This window comes from Mangifera indica, chromosome 9 (genome assembly GCF_011075055.1).
Source record: "Mangifera indica cultivar Alphonso chromosome 9, CATAS_Mindica_2.1, whole genome shotgun sequence".
Taxonomy (NCBI): domain Eukaryota; kingdom Viridiplantae; phylum Streptophyta; class Magnoliopsida; order Sapindales; family Anacardiaceae; genus Mangifera; species Mangifera indica.
The window spans coordinates 11,270,507-11,294,171 of NC_058145.1; the positions used below are offsets into that span (position 1 = coordinate 11,270,507).

At 33.2% G+C, this 23,665-nt stretch overlaps 2 protein-coding genes across 2 annotated transcripts; one reads left to right on the plus strand and one right to left on the minus strand.

Annotated features, from left to right (window-relative positions):
- Nucleotides 1-1,955: 1,955 nt before the first annotated feature.
- LOC123225263 (protein LATERAL ROOT PRIMORDIUM 1-like) lies at nucleotides 1,956-4,350 on the plus strand. The gene is made up of 2 exons (XM_044649185.1): nucleotides 1,956-3,532; nucleotides 3,665-4,350. Exons 1-2 carry the CDS (start codon nucleotides 2,896-2,898, stop codon nucleotides 4,024-4,026), a joined length of 999 nt encoding a protein of 332 aa, XP_044505120.1. The 5' UTR covers nucleotides 1,956-2,895; the 3' UTR covers nucleotides 4,027-4,350.
- An 8,963-nt stretch (nucleotides 4,351-13,313) lies between these two features.
- Nucleotides 13,314-23,589, minus strand: LOC123226249 (ankyrin repeat-containing protein P16F5.05c-like). The gene is made up of 7 exons (XM_044650779.1): nucleotides 23,577-23,589; nucleotides 22,882-23,051; nucleotides 22,709-22,796; nucleotides 15,413-15,474; nucleotides 13,664-13,735; nucleotides 13,536-13,585; nucleotides 13,314-13,425 (listed from the first exon to the last, which is right to left on the minus strand). The coding sequence occupies exons 1-7, from the start codon at nucleotides 23,587-23,589 to the stop codon at nucleotides 13,314-13,316; spliced, it is 567 nt and encodes a 188-aa protein (XP_044506714.1).
- Between the last annotated feature and the right edge of the window lie 76 nt (nucleotides 23,590-23,665).

Genomic DNA, 23,665 nt, shown 5'->3' on the forward strand with positions numbered 1-23,665 from the left:
GAAATTTTTGCACAAAGTTTTTCGATTCATTTCAATAATTTTTATATTGATATTAAATATTAATTCAAAAATTCTGGATTTAATTTATAAGATTTTTTATTTTTCTGACACGGTGAGAATTGTCTGATAAAATATAATAATAAATTTTTAATAATATATTATTATATAATTAAATATTATTAAAATTATTTTATTATATAATAATATATTATTATTATTAATATACATAAATTTTTAAATATTATATATATATATTCATTTTCTAAGGACTAAAAATACAATGTAAAGGGAAGTTTAAATAAAAATTAAATTAAAAAAGAAAGGGCGAGTTTAAGCCACGCGTAGAAAAGGAGAGTAAGGGAATAAGAGGGGAAATAGGTAGGAAGGAGGAAGAAGATGAGTTGGGGTTGGGCAAAGTGAAGGAGAGGTGCCATGTGACTTTAGAGATCCACAAAATTACCAAAAAGGGATTTAACAATTTTCCCCCCAGTCTGAATTAAAAACATTTTTTTAATTCAAAATTAAACCCTATTAATACAAAGTGGACCTTGATTTAGGAATAGTGATTAAAATTACCATATTACTTCTATTTGTTAAACTTTTTAATTAATTTTTTTAAAATATAAAAATTTTATTAAAATAACTTTATTAATTTGTTATTTTATATTTCACCTCTTGAATCATTTGAGAATAAAAAAGGATGGAGTAGTTTGAAATAAAGAAGAAATTACAAATTCAGAAGTCAAGATTACTCATTGATTGGTGTGATTTTGATTGTTAATTAAGGATAAAGTTGTCATTGCCAAAAAAAGGGTCTTACAAATTTAGAAGTCAAGATTACTCCTTGATTGGTGTGATTTCGACTGTTAATTAAGGATAAACTTACCATGACGAAAGAAAGGGCCACAATTGCCAACGAGACGCCATGAGTCATTTTTTGGGACTTTGATAAGATTTCATTACTTTCATTCAATATTACAATTATTCTTCGTTTCTCTCAAGTTCTTCTCCCAACAAGGTGTAGATCTTCATCAAAACCCTAACCAACAATACCATCACTTTCAAGGTTGACAATTTCTATACAATACCAAGGCCAAGATTCAAGATGAAAAAAGGATTTCATCTTACCAATAATGTTCACTCTTCACCAAAAAACAACTTGAGGATGACCATACTTTGGCCAATTATAACATCTAAAAGGAGTCAACACTTCATCTTGTCCTCCATCTCTTGGAGGCATGTAGATTTTTATTAAGACTTTATCGGTAAAACTATTATTTTTCACGTTGAAGATTTTGAGACTATTGATAATGTTAAAGCCAAGATCCAAGACAAGGAGGAGATGTCACTTGACCAATAATGTTTAATCTTCGTTAAAAAATAACACCTTAGCTAATTACAACATTTATAAGAAGTTAATTCTTTATTTTATTATTTGTCTTAATGAAAACATATAAAATTTCGTGGTCATAAGTCGTTTTTTAAGTCTACATTCACTAATTATAGATTAAAAGTGTTTTTTTTACAATTGTCATGAGACTTTATGTCTTACATGATTGTCGTGTTGTCTTTTCCCATCTCACAAGTCAACTAAATCAAGCTAAAACTTGCTTGTATTAGCAAATTAATATGGGCAAGCAATGACATTTTTTCATCCTTAATGTGATGGCCAATGAGCAAGATAACAACAAAGTACCAAGATTGAAGGAGAAAAAGTAACTCGAAACGTTGTGGACAGTGGCAATAAAACAAGGCCAAAGAGTCCATTTTCAAAATAAACGGGATGGAGGTGTCTATACTTAGTTTTTGTTTTTTAAGTTAAATTTTGAGCTAAAAATTTATATTTTTAACATATTGTACCAGTGAAAAAGTTTTCTTTGACCAACCCTTGAATGGACAAACATTAATCACACAACTATAAAACTAAATATCCCCTATTCTGCCTCCTCTCTAGTCTCTACTATTATTACTGTTTTTAATTATATGAGAGAGACACACACAGTTGAACGTCGACTTGAACAAGAAGAAGAAGAAGAAGAAGAAGACGAAAACCAAATAATTCAAAACCACTTCAGTTTAATGCTTATTGCTTGCTTTGCATAGGGAAATTCAGACTCAGAAACAAGAGAAACAACCAAAAGAAATAAGAAGAGACGCGTTCAAGTTGTTGGTGTTCTTCTTCTTCTTCATCATCATCATTATCTTTGTGTTTTATATTATTATTATTACTGTAGAAAGATTGTATTTTGAAAATGTAAATATAGATGGAAGGAATATTACAAGTCGTTAGTGCACATTTTTCTCGCTTGCTTCCCCCACTTTTTCTTACTCTGCTTTCTTTCTTTTTTCGCTCTGCAAAAAAAAACTCAGTCCTCTCTCTCTCTCAACCTCGTCTTTCTTCTTCAGAAAAGCCTAGTGACAGAAGTAGATTTCTGCAGCGAAGACTGCAACACAGGAGTAATATTGACATCTCTCTCACAACAGATCCCCTTTTTCAGCTTTCTGTTTTTCTTTTGACCCCACCTTTCATATAAACCTACATACTCTCTGATACATCCTTAGATTTTGCTCATCATCATCATCATCATCTTGTTCTCAGTCTTTCCTTTCATAAAAAATTTATCCTTTTATGAATATATAAACCGTTAGGTGAGTCATCCTTCAAGATTACCAGTTGTGGCTACTACACGGAGACAATTGCCTTCAGATTCTGGCGCCTTTGCTGACTGGGCCTCTTCTTCCTCCTCCATAATACGTGCTGCTCCCGATGACCTTTCTCTCGGCTTCAATGCCGGTCCGACCGCCCCCCTTCCCGGTGCGGCTCCTGCTCACTCTACGCCCGGGTCTTGGCCATCCTCTTCTTCTCGACCCATCAACTGTGGCTTCCCTCACGATATGGGCATGGGCATGGTGGGTCTCCGTGACGTCTTTGTTGTGGCTCCAGCTTCGTCTTTCAATCAACATCACCACCACCATGACTCCCTCAATGTGGCATCCGATCCAATCAACGGAGCTAATGCCACCGCTCTCGGTGTAGGCGTTATCCCTTTGCTCACCACTGGGCCTTGTTTAGCTCCCCCTCAAAGTCTGGAAGATCAAGATTTGTTGAATAATGGTCGTAATAAAGTTAGCCAAATTCAGTTTTGGCAGAATCAGAACTCTCATCCATACCTCAAGAAAAGTTCAGAACCTACGTGTGATGGCGCTGGTTTGGCTTCGAGTTCAGGAACTACGTGTCAAGACTGTGGAAACCAAGCCAAGAAAGACTGTAGCCATAGAAGATGTAGGACGTGTTGCAAAAGTCGTGGTTTTGATTGCGCTACCCACGTGAAGAGCACATGGGTTCCGGCGGCACGGCGACGGGAGCGGCAACTCATGGTCACTGCTGGTGCCATGGGCGGCGCTGGCTCTTCTGGGTCGACGTCTGGTATCAAGAAGCCTAGGCTCATAAACTCTCAGACTACAACTTCTCATACCTCAACTTCTAATACAACTCCACCAAGAAGCTTTGATACTAGTTCTAGTCATCAAGGTTTGTTGTTTCAATCTCATTTTATTGAAAGATTTCATATTTACGTTCAGTTTTTATGTGGTGTTGGAATTTCAATGTTTAGGGTTTGTCGAGGGAGATAATTGAGTAGGGTTTGTTGAATTTTGCTTACAGATGCGAGTTTTAAAGAGACATTACCGGGGCAAGTACGAGCACCGGCAGTGTTCAAGTGTGTTAGAGTGACGGCGGTGGAGGATGGTGAAGATGAGTATGCATATCAGGCTGTGGTGAAGATTGGTGGGCATGTTTTCAAGGGGTTTCTGTATGATCAAGGAGCTGATAATACAAAAGAGGGCTTTCCCAACATTTCTGAATTGCATTTAGGAAGCGCTGGAAGTAGTGGTGGTGTTGGGGGAGGAGGTGGGGGAAGAAATGCGGGCTTTTCATCTCCTACAATTCTAGATCCATCCGAAGTTTATGCAGGCGGGGGCGGCGTCTCACTTGGTGGTTTGGGCTATGGCAATCCAATGAATTGAAGTTCTAAGAAGGTGGATGGATGAGATTTGAAAGGAAAACTTCATAGTTTTAATTCCTCTTCTCTGCCAACTAATTATTGATAGGGTTTAGGTAAGTTAATGTCCTTGTAGACCTCTATCTTATTAAGTCTGTCTTTAAATTATATTTTGGCTATTTGGTTATAATTTTCTTGTCCCTCATTTCTATTTGCCTATGGTGACATTGAATTCAGATGAGAGGGATCTGCATTTGTCAAAAAAAACTCCATTTTCCCACTGTTAGAAAATGTGTTTTTGTACCAAAATTACAAAATATAGAGAATAAAGGTGAAAAATTCTGTGCTAGTAGATGTACCGATCGGTTCTTGAAATTTTGTAATGATAAATTCTGTATGCTTTCTTCAAGTTGTTGCCTTTTTCTTTTATTCTAAGTCTTTTTCTTCATCAGAGTTTTGTTTGACAAAGGTGAAATCTACAGTGTAAAGTATATAAATTCATCATCAGTAGAGACAATGTGCTGGTATAGTTCTTTCCTTCGTATGTACGTATTCCAATATTGTCTTGTTTGCATTTACTGTTTCACTTGCTTATTTCTTCTAAACATTTCCCAATCCATAAAATTAATCATGTTTGAGCCCTAAAGGATTATTATTTCACCGGTTGTGTTTACTGTCCTTTTGGTTTAGTTTGGTTTGTTTGGTTCAACTTGAACTTGGAAGCAAATGTGGCTTTCATCATTATTGTGCTGCTTTAGACTTTAGCATCAGAAGTAGTTGTTGTGTCACTATCATTTATTGCCAAACAGGGAACTAGGATGTCTTTTTTAGACCCCTTTTTCATTTCTGAAATTTTTACAAGCTTGAAATCGCATGCATTCAGGAACACTTGATGTACTCTTGGCTTCTTCACTTATCCTAATTTGTAAATTGTTATTGCTCACTTCTAACATTGCTCTTTATCCACCCAGACCTCAATGTATCTATTTTACATTTCACTTCTGAACCCAATGTATATATTTTCTGATCAATGACATGCCGAAGCTTCCGTTCTTGCATAGCTGTTTTAGCAAACTGAATTTGCTTATATGACTCCTTCAGCATTCTAGATGGGATATAATTCAATGTTGATCAGGATAATTTGTTGTTATGAGTGTTAATTTAGCTTCTAATGATATACTTTACGTTCTGGAGTTGTATATGGGACTTTGTCCTTTTGGTAAAGATGTAGAGTACAAAGGTTGGGTGGCATGAATTACAAACATTGGTGTATTTGTAAATGCTTGCTTGGCCTTTTCCCTTTCGGCCCGCAGACATGCTGTCCCTCTTTAGATGTCTGTTTATATTTTATAAATGAACTGATTTTTTCCATGTGGATGGATTGCATTATCTGTCGCTCAAACTTGTTGATCATAACTTGCTTAGAATTGACATGTTGATACTCTTTTTTTAAATATATTTGTTGCATTTACATGCCTTAATTTTTTAATCAGGCACTTCATGTCGATCATTGCTGACATTGCTAGCATCCATACTTATCTTTTTCATTGCACATGTAGGTTAAAGCATTTGCCCCGTTTGGCAAGGTTTATAATTTATGTTTCTTAAATATTTTTTTGTCCACTTAAGACAGCTATTGCCTTTATTCATGTATTTAAAATTGAATTAGAAAAAAGAGGGGGAAAAAAAAACCATAGTTGCTCCTTGTTTATTCATCTCCATCTCCAATTTCAGATGCTTGAATAGGGATTTTGTCTGTCATTCTTTGTCATTAATAGCTGATGTTTTCAGAAGAGCACTAGAAATTTTAGGATCAGCTACACAAGTTAAATGGAGAAGCTCCTTTTTGCTCTTTCTCATCAATAGATAAATATTACTACTTGTTGCCAGTTTTGGGAATCTTAGAAGCTAGCAATGCATGTGTTACAAATTTCAGGCCTGTTTGCTTCATTGATAGACACACTTTTAATTTTCTCATCTCATGTTTCTTGATGGAGTTCTCTTCTTAATAATCTCTGCACTTGAGCATTTGTGTCGAATTTCTTCACATAAACCTGGAAATTCCAATGATACTACTACTATCATTCGATACTATTTCACGCATGGCTTCAGAAAAATTCTTCCATACATATTACAATATGACCTATCATCATATGGTTGCTTGCAAAGGCGATTTGTTATCAAAAAAAGCTTTCTAGTCTGGCAATGTTCAGCTTGATCTTTTGTGTCTAATTTGTAGTTTTCTTCAATCTGATTTATGTTGCTATGTTTCACAGGATTACTGGTTAATGTATTATGAAGTGCAGCTTTACTAACAGTTTTCTATCTTCATTTATGCATAAGAAAACTGGAAGAAATGTGTAATAAGGGTTTCAAATCAATCTCACTTTGGCAGTAATATCAATGAATTTTGTTTATCAGTTTACTGGTTGACAGTCTCTCTTTCATTCTCTTGGCATTACCATTAATTTGATCCTGCTGGCCATTGTTTGTTTTTCATTGTTATTGCAGGCTCTCTCTCATTCTTAAATCACTCTGAAACGTAACTCTTGAATTCCCAATGTGACAATTTCCATGCACATTTGGATTTTTATTTTTCTGTATTCCGCCTTGCAGATTCTTCTATTATTTGGGTTTTCATAATAATAATCTTTCAATTATAATAATTCACAGCAAACACAAGTCCACTCCTATGAGCGAATTGCAATTTCAGTTTACAGTTTAAACATTAATTGCGATTTTGTGAAGCCTAACTGTGGGTGAATTTCTGCATAGATGTCTCAACACAAGCAAATAAGCAAGTGCAAAGAAAGAAATATGGGTAATTAATTAAAATAGCCAACCAGAGTGGATGCAAGTGGATATAACAAGAGAATGAGATTGTTGTGAATATGGTAGTCAAATTGAGTATTGAAAATCTAGTTTTATATATTGTGCATCGAGTATTGTATGGTACGATATAGTTTTTTAAAAATAAAATAGCAAAATATTAAGAAAATAATAAAAAATGTAATAGACACGTTCTCATTTTGAAAAATACTATGAACACTTATAAAAATTTAAAATTTTTTATATACATTTTTACTATATTGTCATTTTCTTTAAAAAATGTATTGATCTGTATTAGTATTATGATTTTTATTGTATAATATATTTACTGTGTTTTATTAATTATAATATATTATAAATATGTATAATTTTTTATTTGTATAATATCATATTATAAGATATCGATCACTATAGTTGTGAATAAAGTTAAAATTTGTGTAAAATATGAACAAACTATGGGTAGAATTAATGCCTAATATTAAAATATGTTTTATGTTAATTCTACATCGTAATAAAGGATTGTTGTAAATTTGAGCTAAAGGTGTGATTTTTAAATTTGTTTTTACTTTAATTTTTATTTTATGAAATTAATGTTATGAAACTAAGTTAGAATTTGTCAGTCAATAAAAATATACGTATATATTTTAAATACAAAAATAAGTAAATACTTGATATATATTATAATGTGATTAAATGATTTTAAATTAAGAATAAAGTGATACCCAAACATATCATAACACATATAAATACATATTTATTTGTGTACAAAATACATACATATAATATTTCTCTTTATTAGTTGTCACGAACTCGTGAAGTAGATGTAATTGTGGTAAATAAAGTTAATTCTAATTTTTTATTCATATTTTCATATCAATACTACATTTTTAGTGAGGATTGTGGCGAATTTGAAATAGGAAAAAATTGTTTTATGTTAATTTTCAATTCTTTTAAGTTAAGGATTGATGTGAAATTGAATTGAAATTTCGATGGTTGTGAATGTCGTATATGTATATGTATGTATTTTATATACATCTAGTGAGCTTAAGTGTGATTTTTTCAACTTTTGAGCCTTATATGATATTTTTAAAGTAGATATTTATTTGATATTTTACAATGAAAGGATTATGTGATATTCAATGAAAAGAACTATATGAACATAAAAATTTCATATACTAATTTTACAAATATAATAACAAATTTTTTTTTTTCTTTAACACGATTGATAAAATATTTGAAGTGGCTTTTTTGGTTGCTTATGGTGAACAAATGGATTTCAATTGATAACAACACAATGACCTACATTGATGGGAAACAGAAATGCTAATTATTAAACAAGAAAGTTAACCCAAGGATTGGTGAAATCATAGAGCTTCTGCTTGAGAATAAACTTAGGGCAAAAATGTATCCACTTAACAGTAAAGGTTAAAAATTTCATCTTTGTATTCCCAAATAAGATTAAAGTAGTCATGATGTTCGACGTATTTTATGATTACTTAAAAATATGATAAAAGTGATACTTCTTTATGTGATAAATAGTTATAAGAAAAAATAAACAAAACTTTAAAAAGAGGTTTTGAAAAACAACACATTGTTAAACTTTTTATTGCATCGAAAGAGGATCAATTTTATTTGTCATTTCAAGTTAATGAATAGTTTCATAGTCGTATTGTAACCCATATTTTGGTCACTGACTTAGTTGATATGAAAGACAAGGGTGTAATTCAAACATTGGTATTGATTCAAAAGATCTTGAAGAAGTTTCGGTATAAAAAATCTAGAGTTTGGTAATACAATTTATGGTTAAACAAGTGCATATAAAGTCATTATGGAACCTAGCGGGGGAAACTATGTGTAGTAGAAGGTGTCAAAGTCCAATTTTTCACAATGTTACTCTGTTAATATGCATGTCACTATTCCCAAGTCAATGCATTGACTTTTCACCTTTTCTTAACTTTTCTATTGCAGGTATTGGTATCGGTTTTGCACAAGATAAAAGAGATTTTAAAGTTAATGATATATTTCATGATAAGGATGTGTTACAAAATGCATTTTGGTGGTATGTTTTTGAAAGAGGGTAAAATACAAAGTCATGAGGTCAATCTAGTTTTAATGAAAGATTAAATGTTTGCATGAACAATATTGATGAAGGGCACAAACATCAAGGATTAAGGGTTGTAACTATTTTTAACTATGTCGTTTAGATAATAATCAGCCTTATTTTTAGGATCAAATAATACTCTTTAATAGACAAACGAGTGTTTGTGTGCTAGGTTGAATTACGAAAAAAATAATGTTTATCATGGTTGATCATGTTTATAGATCGAAAGAATCATTGCTAATATGATAGACATATATAAGATTGATATATCATACATGCAAATAGAATGAGTTAAAAACTGAGTTTTAAATGAATTAAAGGGTTCGCCAAAGCAATGTAAGTCATTCATGGTCTCAAAATAACGACATGCGCGAAAGAGACATAGTTAAAAATTTAAATCCACATTATTCAACCATGAATGGAACAAGATCAATTTATATGATATATTATGCATTATAAATCTACAACAAAACATTCATAAAGTGTTTTGTATTCACTTACTCATGTTTAGGGACAAACATGAATTAAATCAAGTCTGAATACCGCTTATCTCAAGTTCGGCTAGAATATTTATAGGGTTTTTTCAAATCTGTTAGAAAATGTAGAGGTGTTTTTACATGTTTTAAAAGTTATAGAACATGCCCAAATTAGGCCTAAAATAGGTTGATCCTGAAAACTTTTAATGAATTAGACACAAAATATCTGAGACATTAATGGATCGACCCAAAGCTTAGGTCCAAATTTTTTTAGTTTGGGCTTGTACAAACCATACCTAATTCAATTGACCCAATTAATAGCCCTATGGATGACCCCATGTTATAGAGAGTTATCTAGTGATTGTATATCAATACCGAAATCCTATTAAAAATATTGAAGTTGTTAAGATCACAATGAACACATAAACATATATAAACGAAATTCTAAATTCATAGACATAATAACCATAAGGAAAATTTATTGTTTGTCTATTTGGAAAATCACTTATGGATGAGAGTTGTAACTTGAACTTTCAACTACACCTTGAAGTGTTGTGTTGGGGGTGGAATCTTTCAACCTTGGCTAACAGCTCACATCATAAGCAATTGACTTCCTCTTTTTATCTCTCAATGTTAATGTCTAAAAACAATTCAAAACTTTGGCTAATTCAAATATCAAAAACAAATAAAAGGGTAAGATTACTTATCTTAAAAAAAAAAAGAAAATTAACAACTTCATTAAAATTAAAAAAAACCATAAAATGTAAAATATTAATTTATCATTACCTCTTTGTGAAAACTATCACAAACCCCCACTAGGCATTGCACCTACCATTTTTCCCCCCACTAGGTGCAATGCCTACCAAAAATACCCATTCAATGAACAATGTGGATAGATGCGAGTTACCCAGTATGTGTGATCGTGTGTACTAGGTTTTTAATGCCCAATGATAGGAAAGTAACCATTTTCCAATCAAATTAATAGTTTTAAGCCAAAAATCATATGATAGACTATCCAAATATAATTTTTTAACAACTAACAACCAATTTTCAACATTCATATGCAAAATTTTAAAACTTAAACTGAAATACAAAATATAACGATAACTCAAAAAAAAAAACAACGATTAAAAAAGTTCATAGTAACCTTTAAACTCATTTTAAGCAAAATTTGGTGAAAATGTTGAATGATTTTTGGCTAAAAATCAACAAATATCATTAATAGACAAGTTTTTCTTTAGTGGGCGCAATTCGACTGTGGTCAAACCTCCTTAATATATTAGGGCAAATTTGATAAATTACATTTTCTTATCTATTTCCATATAATTCTTAGAGTATTGACTAAAACCATATAAACTCTCATAGTTTGATCAATCTAATTAATTACCTATAAAATATTTTGTGGGTATTCTCAAATTTGTATTGTGAAGAAAAAAAGTCAATTTATTTATTAAAAAGGTAGAATATGATGCTATGAAGTTACAAACTCTAAATGATTAAATTTCTTGAAGACTAGGAGTATTACCAACTCCAAATCTATAAAACTTTTTGTCTTGTCTATCATGCACAATTTTGTTCCCAAAATCAACCGAGGTAACAATAAATAATCCCCGTATCATTTAAAGTAGACACAAGGGTATTTTAGACTTTTGGTATTTATATTTTATTTTTCATTGGTAATCATATGTACAGAATGAATTATACAATCGGGCATCATATGAAAGTCGTTGAGGCTGGACTGGTCATGGTTTGAGTCCCCTCGTAGAGGGCACCTATATGAATACAGGCTTCTCTTTTGTCTCATGTGAAATGGTCCGCAGAAATCTCATAATAAAATATTTCACACCAGGACATACAATTAGTTAGTGGTGACCTCTGATTAGACAGTGCGGCTGTCTTCCCAAATTCATGCATCTCAAGTTCTTGGGATTTTTTTTTTTAAAGTTAAGGGTGTTATTCATATTGACTGAACAGGTAAATCTTAAATATAATAATTATATTTATAAATATTATATTAAATAAATCAAAATTTTATTAATATAAAAAAACTCAAGACCCAACATTTTATTTGAAACTTTTAATAGTTTTGCTAATTCCTAAAGTCAAGTTCATACCTTTTTGTGTTTCGATTCTACAGAATTCTAGTGATTCTCCTTGAAAGGCAACAAAGAATTGAGAATACTACTTTTATTCCTTGATTTCTAACAATGCTAGTATGATATCATTACACTTAAAATACGAATAAAATACATTTTTTATTAATTCAAATATTTATCACTTAAACCTTTATCTTTAATTGAAACAATAAAATATAATCCTAACTGCACCGATTATAGTTGAAATTATGATTAAAATTGCATCAAAAAGGCTAGGACTCAAATTATTGAGCTCAGTTTTATTGCATTGGATCCAAGAACTCCAAGTTACACGCTACCATTCCTGAATGAAGGAGCCTTCCTAATCTTGGTAGCCTGCAAAAATCCATATGCGATGTCTATAACCAATGGCTCTGAGCCCTTTAATCCGCCAAAGTAAATCCCAAAAGCCAAAAACCAAGAATACCATTTGGGACAGTCATTCCTGGGAATCCACCTACTGCGAGAAATTTAGTGATAAAAAAATCAGGAGTAACCTCTGCATCCTACAATGCCATTCTGACCGAATTGCACTGAGATGGTGCGATTTCAGACAAAATTACACCAAGATGAAAACACACCATCCCAATACAATTCTAACTCTTATAGATGACATTCATCAGCTGCATACAAAAGATGATCAATACAAAGATTTGACTAAAATACTGATATGGTATAACATTATTTTGAGCTATTACCTCAGTTTCAAAAAATTATCAGTATGAGAAATCAACAGAGATGTGTAAAACGTAGCAAACATGGACAGATGACAACTATTAGATGCAATTTAAATAATTGAATAACCTAAAACAACTTCTATTCAATATATTTCTTCATGTTTTTTGTTGCAGAGACAAAAAAAAAAGATATGGCACAAATGGGCAAAAAGCTTCCCCCGCAGTAGCTTCCCAATTGGTGTCTTTCACCATCATAACATGGCCTGGAGGTGTTACCTGATAGGGAAAATGTAATTGACTTAATTCTCGCTGTATGGGATACTTTGGACCTTTGTTTTTTCCTTTTCCCCTACCATTTTGAAGTATTATTTTGCCATAGAGCCATCAGCAATGACAATTAAAATCTCAATAAAAACCTCAATGGATTTGCATATGATGCTTTTTTAGAATAGATGCTTCTGATTGTAGAAAGCATGCAATCGTCAGCTATTTGTTTTGAAATTATTTTCATCTTTTACCTTCAAATATTCCATGAGAAAGTTATTCCAACTTTTGTACGGGCAGGTAAAAAACAAAAATCTGTTGCTCGATTGAGCTACAAAATGGAATTCCTAATACAAACTTTATGTGTGAAAGCTATTTATGAATGTGAAAGAGGCAGCTGCAATAGCAAGTAAAAAAATAATTATTCCAAGATAAGTTCCATTCCTCTTTTCAATCATTAAACAAAGCCATAACAAAGAAAAGAGAGACAATAATGAATCTGTAAAGGCGTGAGGATCTTTTTGCCTTTATTCCTCCATTAGTGTCACTTAGTTTTATGCCAAGAATAGTTTGAAATCTTTTGAGCGAAAGAGCAAACGAAATCTTAGAAATAATGAAAATATTAAAGCACTAAGAAGCAACCACTCAACTCACACTTTCTTGCTCCCAACCAGGCACTATCTTGGAGAATTTTGTATAAAAAAATGGATTTGTATTATTCCAAATCACCACAGGAACAAAGAAATATAAGGAGGAACCCACTAGAGCTTCACAAAATTGGGGCAAAATAAGAGGGTGGGGGGAAGAAAGAGTTCACCAAGTTGAAACAGTTAGGAAACTGGGACATTACCATGCTCAACTTGTGCTGCTGCTGCATTAATTGCGTCAATGACATCCATCTTTCCCCTACTCACAGCTTCATCCATTGGAGTCCGCTCGTGGCTGAACAACAATAGGTGGCTAAATTAATTATACACATATATTAAACATTGATGAGAATATTAGAGAAAAATGAGATACCAAACTCGGGGATTGGATTTTAGAAATAATACCTGTTTAACATGCTTACATTTGCTCCAGCCAGAATCAATAATTTAACCACCTGCCACACCAATCATCTATTAAAGAACTTTAAAAATGAATGGCAGAAAATTGTGTACATATGGATCATGGTGATTACCTCAATATGTCCATTGAGACAATCCCAATGAAGAGGTGTGTTCTTCTCCTCATTAGAAGCATTGACATCCCGCTAAAATAGAAGATACAAAAACTAAAAAAGCTTTCCCATACATATAATTTAGCAATTATAACTAAACATAATGACAATGATATTTGTAATAAGAGGTATACTTTTATGGTTTAATCCTTTGCAGACTTAAAGAGGTGGTGGTAAACAGAATCCAAGACAAAGAAGATACAAAAGTAAGGCTCTACAGAAGAGAACATGAAAGGCAAACAATCAGACAAGGGAATTTCATTGCCAAAATGCAACCATACCGGAAGTTGCAAACACTACTACTATCAAACATATGTCTACAATAATCTCATCAAGTGAGGCTTTCATTCCAAATAAGTGTCTTGCATGCAGGAGAAATTGATCAGTGAAACATCCTTAATTCAGTGGCCATTGCTAGTAATCATTGCTATCCAATCCTTTTTTTAGATCAGACTGGATTTTTGTGTGTTGGCTTAAAAAGAAGTCATAGGCAGCTCAGACATGGGAAAGATAGATGGCAGGTAGCACGGAAACGAAAACGTGAAAACGCGGAAACGGAAACGTGGAAACGTATTTTCTTAAAAAAGTAGGAAACGGAAACATGGAGAAACGTGTAAATATAAAAAATATAGGGTTTTTTTTATAAATACGAAATTTTTATAAAAAATACAATAACCTATATTTTAATTAAAAAAATACAACAATTGATTTTTTCTAACCAATTTAAAATAACATATAACAAAATAATTTTATACCAAAAATAAATTATAAATTCAAGTTCTTGAAACATGTATGTATAAATTAAATTAATATTTATATATTCATCTTTTAAAATGAAAAATAAACATATATATAAATCAATATATTTTATCAAAATATATTGAATGCTGTCCTATTTTAATAGAGAATGAATGTTTCCAGCGATAATCTCGAGGACAAACAAAAAGAAAATTCTGTTTCAAATATGTTTTTTTATATTCTTTCATTTTTACCAATTCCTATAACATTCATTCTCTTTGAAAAATATACATTGTTCCATAATTAGCTTTTTTATGCTTTCTTGGTGAGTTTCTCTGCTAATATCCAGTATTATATATGTTGCCAAAATTTACATTTTTTTTGCTGGAACAAATTAATTTATTGAGACACCCAGCAGAAGAAGAAGACGCCCAAGCAGCAAAGAAGAGAAGAAGACGCCCAACAGATTGACGACAAAGGAGATTGATAGCAAAGAAGAGAAGACGCCCAGAAAAATATTATGCACAGAAAACTATTTTTGTTATTTACTTTCAAAATCCTTTCAAGAATTCATTTATGATACACTTTCAGAATCCTGGTATGCATAGGAAACTCTTTCTGTTAAAGAAACGCGTTTCCCTTTTATCTAAAATTACCGAAACGGCCCCAAAACGTTTCGTACCAGTTTCGGGCCGTTTCAGATTCGTGGAAATGCACACTCCTGTGCGTTTCCGTGCTTCTTAGGATGGCACAGACCACCAGCAATTAAGCTTAGTTTAAACACAAAAAATAATTATTTGCTATTGGCTACAAATATATATATATATATAAACGTACTATTTGAGTGAACAGATTCATAATGCCAAAAAAAAAAAAATTAACCCCAAATTTACCAACAGATAATTGTCTACCGATTGAAGAGCTATCTCAAGCAATCATATGGAAATATTTTGAAGATTTCTTCCTCACCACTTCTCTGCTGACGAGATAATCCACAATGCCAAGATGTCCATTGGCTGCAGCCATGTGAAGGGCTGCACATGAACATTAGCAGGATTAATTAAACATATAATGAGCCTAGAGAAACATCAACAAAATATCAGTATCATTTTCTGAAAACATAAGGTTTAATAAATTTTTTTTCTTAATTTTTTCTAAAACAAAACAATTAGAGAATTTTCAGAATTTTGAATCTATGCTTAGATTGTTTAATCTAAATTTGGTCATATTAGATATGGAAAGAAGAAAACAGTTAAGCTTAGACACAAGCTTTTTGTTTGTTATCATCTTTTTATCTTTTATCCGGGGGGTGGGGGGGTGAATGAAGATAGAATTGTTGATAAGATCTACAGCAGTGGATGAATTAGACCTTAGTCAGCATTACAAAAAAGAAAAAAAATCTGAAAAGGCTAGATGATTCTTTATAACGCTGACTAAATATTATTATTGGGCTCTTATCTGAGTATTTGTGCTAAATTATTAGGTACCCGGAGCTTGTGCTATGGAATATCTTAGCATTCTGCGGCAGAACTACGCCAACAGTTACACTCTTCTCCCAACAGCAAATAACGCAACAGCCACAAGCAAGACAATAGTTTCTAGATTGTAAAATGATTCAATATGTAATGTGAATATTGTAATGAAACAGTGTTTGAACAATAGAAATTATATTGATTTTTGGAAATGCTTACAGATGAACAATACTACTCCTCGTTTTACATATCCAACCACAAGTCAACATAACCAAATACAAAAGCTTGAACTAATTCCAGCATTCTAGAGCTGGCCCTTCCCAGTTTTTACATGCAAAAACATAATGTCCTTTTTCCCTCACTCAAGCCCCCTTATATTTCATCTTTCCCCTCATTAATGCTTCTCCAATCTGGTATTGCCAAGTCAGCTTCTAGCAACTCCTAGCATGCAGATTGCCTCCTCTCACGGCTACCCCGTACAGTGCCTTCTCTGGAGGATGGATAGTTTGTTGTTTCACCTTTCCCTTGCTGTATTCCATTTGTTTCCTTCATCTTGCTGCCAGATGTCTTTCTTATAAAGCCCCTTATATTCTTTCTTCTCACATACACGTTGACTAACATAAATTATGTAGGTAAATCTTACAAATCATGCAATCCTGAAAGTCAGTTTTGCCTCTCTACTATAGTTTCTGAATAGTCCCAGCCAATTTCTAATCCAAACAGAATGGTTCAAGCTCACAGATCAACAATCAACAATCGCAAATGAAAAAGCTTAGAATTGAAAAGATTATTGACAGAAATACTGAAATGAATTACTACTTATATTGATTGAATGAAACAAATACAGTATCAGCTGTAAGGCAAACAACTTGATTGCCGAACAAAATTGAAGAGAACAAGACAAAAGTGGGAAAAAAAAAAAGCTAAGTTCCTAGCAAATTTTAGAGTGTCAGTTCTCTCCTACAACCCACAAGGAATATAAAAATTCTCTTCCCTTGCTAGCCTAGAGTTCCCTTTTAATTCCATTTCTCCTCTAACTGCCCAAGGTTGCATCTGCCACGTGTATTCCCTTTTCCAAGTGGTCCTTGCTTTTGTGTTGTGCCACCATTCTTTGATATACATATACAGTGGGCACGACTTAGTCCTAGCATTACCCCACCCAACGGGAGCCACCTTGTCCACAAAGTGAAGGTTGGAAAATTGTTCTTCGATGATTCAACACCCTTCCTCTTCCTTCGCTTTTGTCCCTTCTTGCTCTTACCAAGGTCAGTCATCACCACACCAAAATTTATATGCTTCGGTTCGCATCCTCCATATGCCATATCAACATTATCTTTTTTTAGCTTCTTTAAATTCACCTATAGAAGACAAACCTTCCATTAACAATGCATGCGTAACCACATTAGAGTATTTCCCCTTTTAAACCATGTCCTCAAACAAACCCTTGGCTTCCTCCGCATCATCCTTGCTACACAAAAAGGCAATAAGACTATAAGTCACAACACTTGGTTTAACTTTTCTTTCAAGCATTTCATCAAACACTTCGCTAGCTTCTTCCCAGTTGCCCTTCTGTAACCATCCTTTGAACATTATATAGAAAGAAATCGAATTTGGGTGAAGATCCATTTTATAAAAACTGCGAAACATGTCCCTAGCATCATGAAGCCTATCATTGTCATTAAGTACGGAAAATTATATTTAGACTACAATGTACGAACACAATCATAAGAAGTTATTTTGTGAAGAAATTCAATTGCCTCATCAACGAAGTGGGTCGTCCCAAAATGTTGAATCAAAGCAATGAAAAGGTCTAAAATCTCAATGGCCTTAAAATCATAAGCACACACTGGTTAGTAAATATGAGAAGCATATGAAGGGTAATCATGTTTAGAGCCCACGTTGTCATACTCATGGAAGAGGGAAAGACCCTCTCAAGATCGAGTGTCTATTTCGAATTGGTTATCAATGGTTTAGGTTTTGTGGCCTTGGGTTCGTTTTGTGAGGCTATTGAATTCTTTGTTTTGATTTCGGGTTTGTTGCAAACAAGGGTGTGGGTTTTTGAGAACATTGTTTTGATGACCCTAGCTAGTAGCAGAACTTGCCAAGAATAGATGATGTGCGATGGTCAAAATTTGTAAAAAAAACTTTTTTAGTTGAACTTTCATGAGTAACAATTCCCAAATCTCTCAACGAAATAACAAGTGTAAAGAGAGGTGTGTAGTCATTATCTCACTGTTATGATCTCAAGTACAATGTATAAGACTTGAATCTCACATCGGAAAGTATAAACTTTTAATGTGAGGTTTATATAATCTTAGACTTTCCAATCTCAATAGCTAGTTATTGAGGTATGGTTCTCATAAGGTTCAAATCATTTGATATTAGAGTCATTATTATATCTCTCAGTTACAATTGTGCAACACAGGTGGTGACACCAACATTTTGGTGTTCGTCTGGAGCTAACACATAGTCAACCCGCATGGGCAACGAGATTGCGGAGTGTGGTGGTATGTTAAAATCCTAAATGCAAGGTATGCGACTTAGATCTTACATTAGAAAGTTTGGACTTCCAATGTGGAGTTTAAATGACTTTAAACTCTCCAATCTCGATAGCTAACTTTTGAAGTATAGTTCTCCTAAAGTTCATATCATCTACATGTGTGGACTGCAATTCTCAAACATTCTAGACTCCCTATTGTCAAAGATGATATCAAACAGAACTTTTATATTAAAATCCAATCAAGCTCCAAAGACCATCAACTCAACTATGGTTGCTATATGGACTACAATAAGCAATTGATTAACCTTTTTTACATCACTTCCAACACCACAATTCCCTTAGATAATATAAAGCTTCTCAATTAACACTAAGAAAATTGATCATGTGCTCATAAGAGCTTCATTTGTGCCAGCAATCATTATTGAAAATTCTCACATAAATGCCCTCTTAACAACATCAGTTATAGGACCACCTACCAATTTCAAATTCTTGCCTTCAATTATTGGAATTTAAGTAAAGTATCGGGTGGAGTTGTTGTTATTAGGTCTTGAAAAGTGAGCCTAATTAAAATGAGGCTTATCCCTCATTTAAATCATTGGACTTAGTTAAACTATCGAACCAATTTGGAGATGCTTGCCCCTCAAACGTTCCAAGCCCATTACAATTACTTATGCCACCATAGTTAAATTGAGCCGAGCCTAGTCCAACGCTTCTTCCCTTGTTAAAGGCTCATGGGCTATCACTTCCAATTCCACTTTCAACAATAAAGAACCAAAATAGAAATAGTTCTCACAAGAACTCTTTAATTTCTCAATCTTTCAATTTCTATCGAATTCATTCAACTAGTAAAGCGTTTGTGTTGCTCATCACAAAGAGCTCGCGTGTAAAATTCCAAACCTAAAGAAGCCACACTCAACGTGTAGAAAACATAACTAGGAACTTCAATATCATTCATAACTTCAATTATAGATGTGCAAAACAAGTCAAAGACAAACTTGACAAGTCAACATGAGTCATCGGGGGTTGAATCAATGTGAACAAGCTTTGCAATGAATTCTATGGCATTTGGTGCTTGGCTTTCAATGAATGTATTGAAAAAGTTTATTCCAAAAGATGATTTTTGTAGGGAAGGATCAGTGTTAGAAAGGTGAAGGTAGGGCTGACTTTGGTGTCAATTGGTTGTTGCATGATAAGGACAATGGTGAGCTTGTGGGAGTTTGAGGATTATGGGTTGTTTCTCTTGCGTTTTGGAAGAGTTGAAGGAAATGAGTCAAGTCAAGGATGGATTGAATGAGTTTAATTGGAATAGGGTTAGGTTAATTTGATTTGGGGTGATTAATTGATACCTGGGTTGGATCAAATATGAGTGAGGTGGGTTTAGATTGTTAAGTGTTAGGATATACTAGTTTGGCTTTGGATCAGGTCTATTAGTTGGGCTTGGATTGCTCATAAGAGGGCTAGAGTGTTTACTCGTGGGTGTAATTGGGTTGGTGTGATAATGGGTTGTGTTGGGTGTATCTAGTTGGAGTGATTGAGGGTGTGATTAGGTTTGTGTTTGAAACTTGGGTATGTAATTAAGTTTGGCCTTAGGTTGTAATTAACTGGTACAAGGGTTGGGTTTTGAGTAGACATAGGACTATGTTGTTGGTTGAACAAATGAGATTTCAAACTGGTCGATTCTTTTTAATTTCTCATCCCTTTTAAAATTTTTTCTCTTTAATCACTTCCATTTTCTTCTCTATCAACCGAGAAGCAAGATAAATAGATAAAAAATCAAATTTCAATAATTGGATTTTATTGAATTTTGTCGATCAATTTATTGTTAGAATTCATTGTTGACTCAATTTCTTTCTTCTCTTGTCACTCGTACAAGATTAGGATGATGCTGTCATTTGATCTATCTTCATCCACCAAAAGGACAACCTGACTTATACTTATGTTACGAACCTGCGGTTGGACTCCAGAGCTCCCTAGTTCACCTGCGAATCTGCTGGTTAATGGAAGTTGGAACAAGACCTGGAAGGCTTAGAAACAACTACCGTTTATATTTGTTGTAAACTGAATGTAATATCAATGTAACAGTAATACTAATTGAATCAACGCCAATGTAATATTGAGTTGAATGTATTGCAGTATTTGCAAAATATAAGTTGCAAAGTTTGTTTACAATAGTTCCAACTCAAAAGGATAACACAAAACAAATGAAAATGAAGCACTACCCAAAAGGATAATACAGAAAATGGAAATGAACACCAAAAACACTTTCACTAGCTTTCGAGAGGCTGGGTCTCTCCTTTTCCTCTTTCTTCTATTTCCCTATCTGTTTCTCCATTCTTCCTTTCTCCCTTTTGTGCATCTCCTCATTGTCCTTTTCTTTCTCTATAGCTGCCAACTCAGCATATAGGACTTCAGTGGTCCAGGTTTCTGATGGCTTGAACTTTGACTCTTCCAGGTTGTCTGCTGCTTGTCCCCTTAACAGCTTTTTGCTCTTAGTCAACTCTTCTGCTTGGCTATTTTCTTCACCCGACAGCTTAGCTTTCTTTCCTTTCTTTCTCACATAGACTCTTTCCCTAACAACTTATAGTCATGATTTGGTTCCTCTTTGCTTTCACAATGAAAACAGATTTCATTTTCCCCTATTGCTCATGGTTCCAATTCTGTCAATCGTCAGATCATCCTTCATCTTCCACTCTCATCTTGGATGATATCAATCCTTCTTGTCCTTAGAATTGCAAGGCTCTAAAACCAATCTAATAAAATAATAAAACAATGTTTTCAAAGCTGAACCAGACGTCGACTCAATGAAGGGGCAGCTCATTTCAAGTGGAGGTCAAACCAGTTGACCAATGATCAAATTGGTGAATTGTTTTAATAAATAAAAAGAACCATATGCAAATTAATTTTAACAGATAAATAAACTTGACATAATGATACAAACACACTATATTAATAGATGGAGTGTTGGATTTAAACCCCATCAATTACAATTTTTAAAAATTTTTCTTATACAATACAAAAAATAGGTTAAACCAAAAATAAAAAAACCAATAAACCAAACTTCCATGTAGCCTATTGGTTCTTCCCACCTTATGTAAAGGTTGAGACTCAAGTTCGAGAAATTGTTCGATTTATTGAATTATTCTTTATGAGAAAGTATATAAATTGTCATATTGTCCAAAACAAATTATTAAGAGTGATGTCATAGAAATAAGTAACATTCTAATTCGAATTTGTTCAGAAGTTAAGGTGTTACAAAATTTATAAATGAAGCAAGGGGAAGAGTTAAAATGCACCTCATAATAATGGGAAGGAGTTAGATTCTCAAGAGTGATTAAAGACTTAAACAAGAGCAAAGGTTTGAAATATAATTTATTTCAAAATAGCTGCAAAGTGCTAAGATTTATGGAGGTCAGCTACAAAAATTTTGATTACAGAAAACTAAAATGATGGATAAATTGAAAGAACTAGCAGTGCATTGACTAAAGACTGAGGTTAAAATAAGTAAATAGAAAAGAAACACACATTCCTCAATAGATCAAAATATTCAGGGTTTTGTTAATGAATTGAATCTGCTAACTCAGCCACTTATAATGTTAGTTGTTGTATGACCTTAGACCTCACGCATCCTACCCCTCTAGGTGAAGGAAAATTATTAGTTGAATGCACATAAACCTAGAATTAGGGGATCTTCTCATCCACCAGATATTAAATATAAATGTCAACTTTTGCTACAATTTTGGGGCTCAAACCATCATTGATCAGTTCTTTGAAGTTGAAATCAAGATCAAACAAAACTTCACACATTGTTGATAAGAGCAAAATGTACATGGTTATGGTTCAACACAACACAAAATAACTATCATAGAATTTAATGTGCAATTGTCCAAAATTTAGACAGAAACATGAGCTTCCTCATTTATCAACGTAAGGAAGAATACCAAAATTCAACCAAACCAAAACCTCCTATGTGTTTCAGAATCAATCTTTTTTTTCGTTTTTTGTTTTTTGCATACCCTCTTAGACAATAGATCAAATTAAAAGCTTTTATCTCTTAACTAACATAATATATTAAATCATATGCACACATAGAAAACTAGTCTAAAAAAGGTCAGGCAACAACGGATATACTGATTTCAAAATTTCGCATTAAAACACCGAAGTTGTAATAAATTATGACATATACATGTTACAAGTGCAACACAAAGTTTTAGTTCAAATTCGACCAAAATAAGGAATAAAGTAGTAGGATTTTGAAATTTCCAAGGGTTAAGCTGAATATTTAGTATTAAAAGTCACCTGTTCGTCCCTGTGAATCCTTGGAATAAAGAGAAACACCAGCAGATTCCAAGCTTATGATATCATCAATGTCATCATATCTAGCAGCCTACGAAACACAAAACAATTGAAAGCAATGATCAAACAACAACCAATCTAAAGATAGAGACAGAAAATTAGTCAAAATTATCAACTTGGAGGAGCGCTTCAGTGTTCTCAATAGTCGGCCTTGTCGACTTGGGTATGCTCTGTAGCTGAGTTTGCCTCTTCGCCCATTTGCTCTCTTGAGCTTCGTAGTGTTTTTTTTTTTTTTTTGGGGGGGGGTGTGGTGTGGGTGTGGAAAATGGCTGATGAAATTGCTCTCCTTTTCAGACAACTTCCTATGAAAAAATGATGATGCAGGGGCTTAATAAAGGGTTACCTAGATTCTTGAAGGGTTTTTGACTTTATAGTTTATCACAAATGGACGTGGCAGTAGCGAGATCTCTTCATATGAAAACCTCGGGCCAGGTTTGTCCCATGGCCCTAGAGAAAAGCATGAGCTTTGTTATCCTCAAGCCAGGTCGGGCCTGCGCGGGGCGAAAAGACCAGATAAAAAGCCCATAAAAAAACTAACCCAGTCAGCTTGGGCCTACAGGGGTTCAGAATTAGTAATTGCAGGTAATTTTTCCTGCGCTCATACAATAAGCCAGACAAATTAGGCACAATAAAATTATATACATAAATAATAATCACAAATTTATATATAAATAATAATATATTATTATATAATTAAATAATTTTAAATTAAAAATAAAATAACATCTAATCACATAGTGATATATTATCATTTGTATATAAATTTGTGTCTATTATTTGTATACATAGTGCTACTCAATTAGTTACCAACTCCCTGGAGCCATTTTTACCACACAATCTCTAAGCTAGTTATGGGAATTTCTATTTATGTTACACATTAAAACTACTCCTTGTCAAATT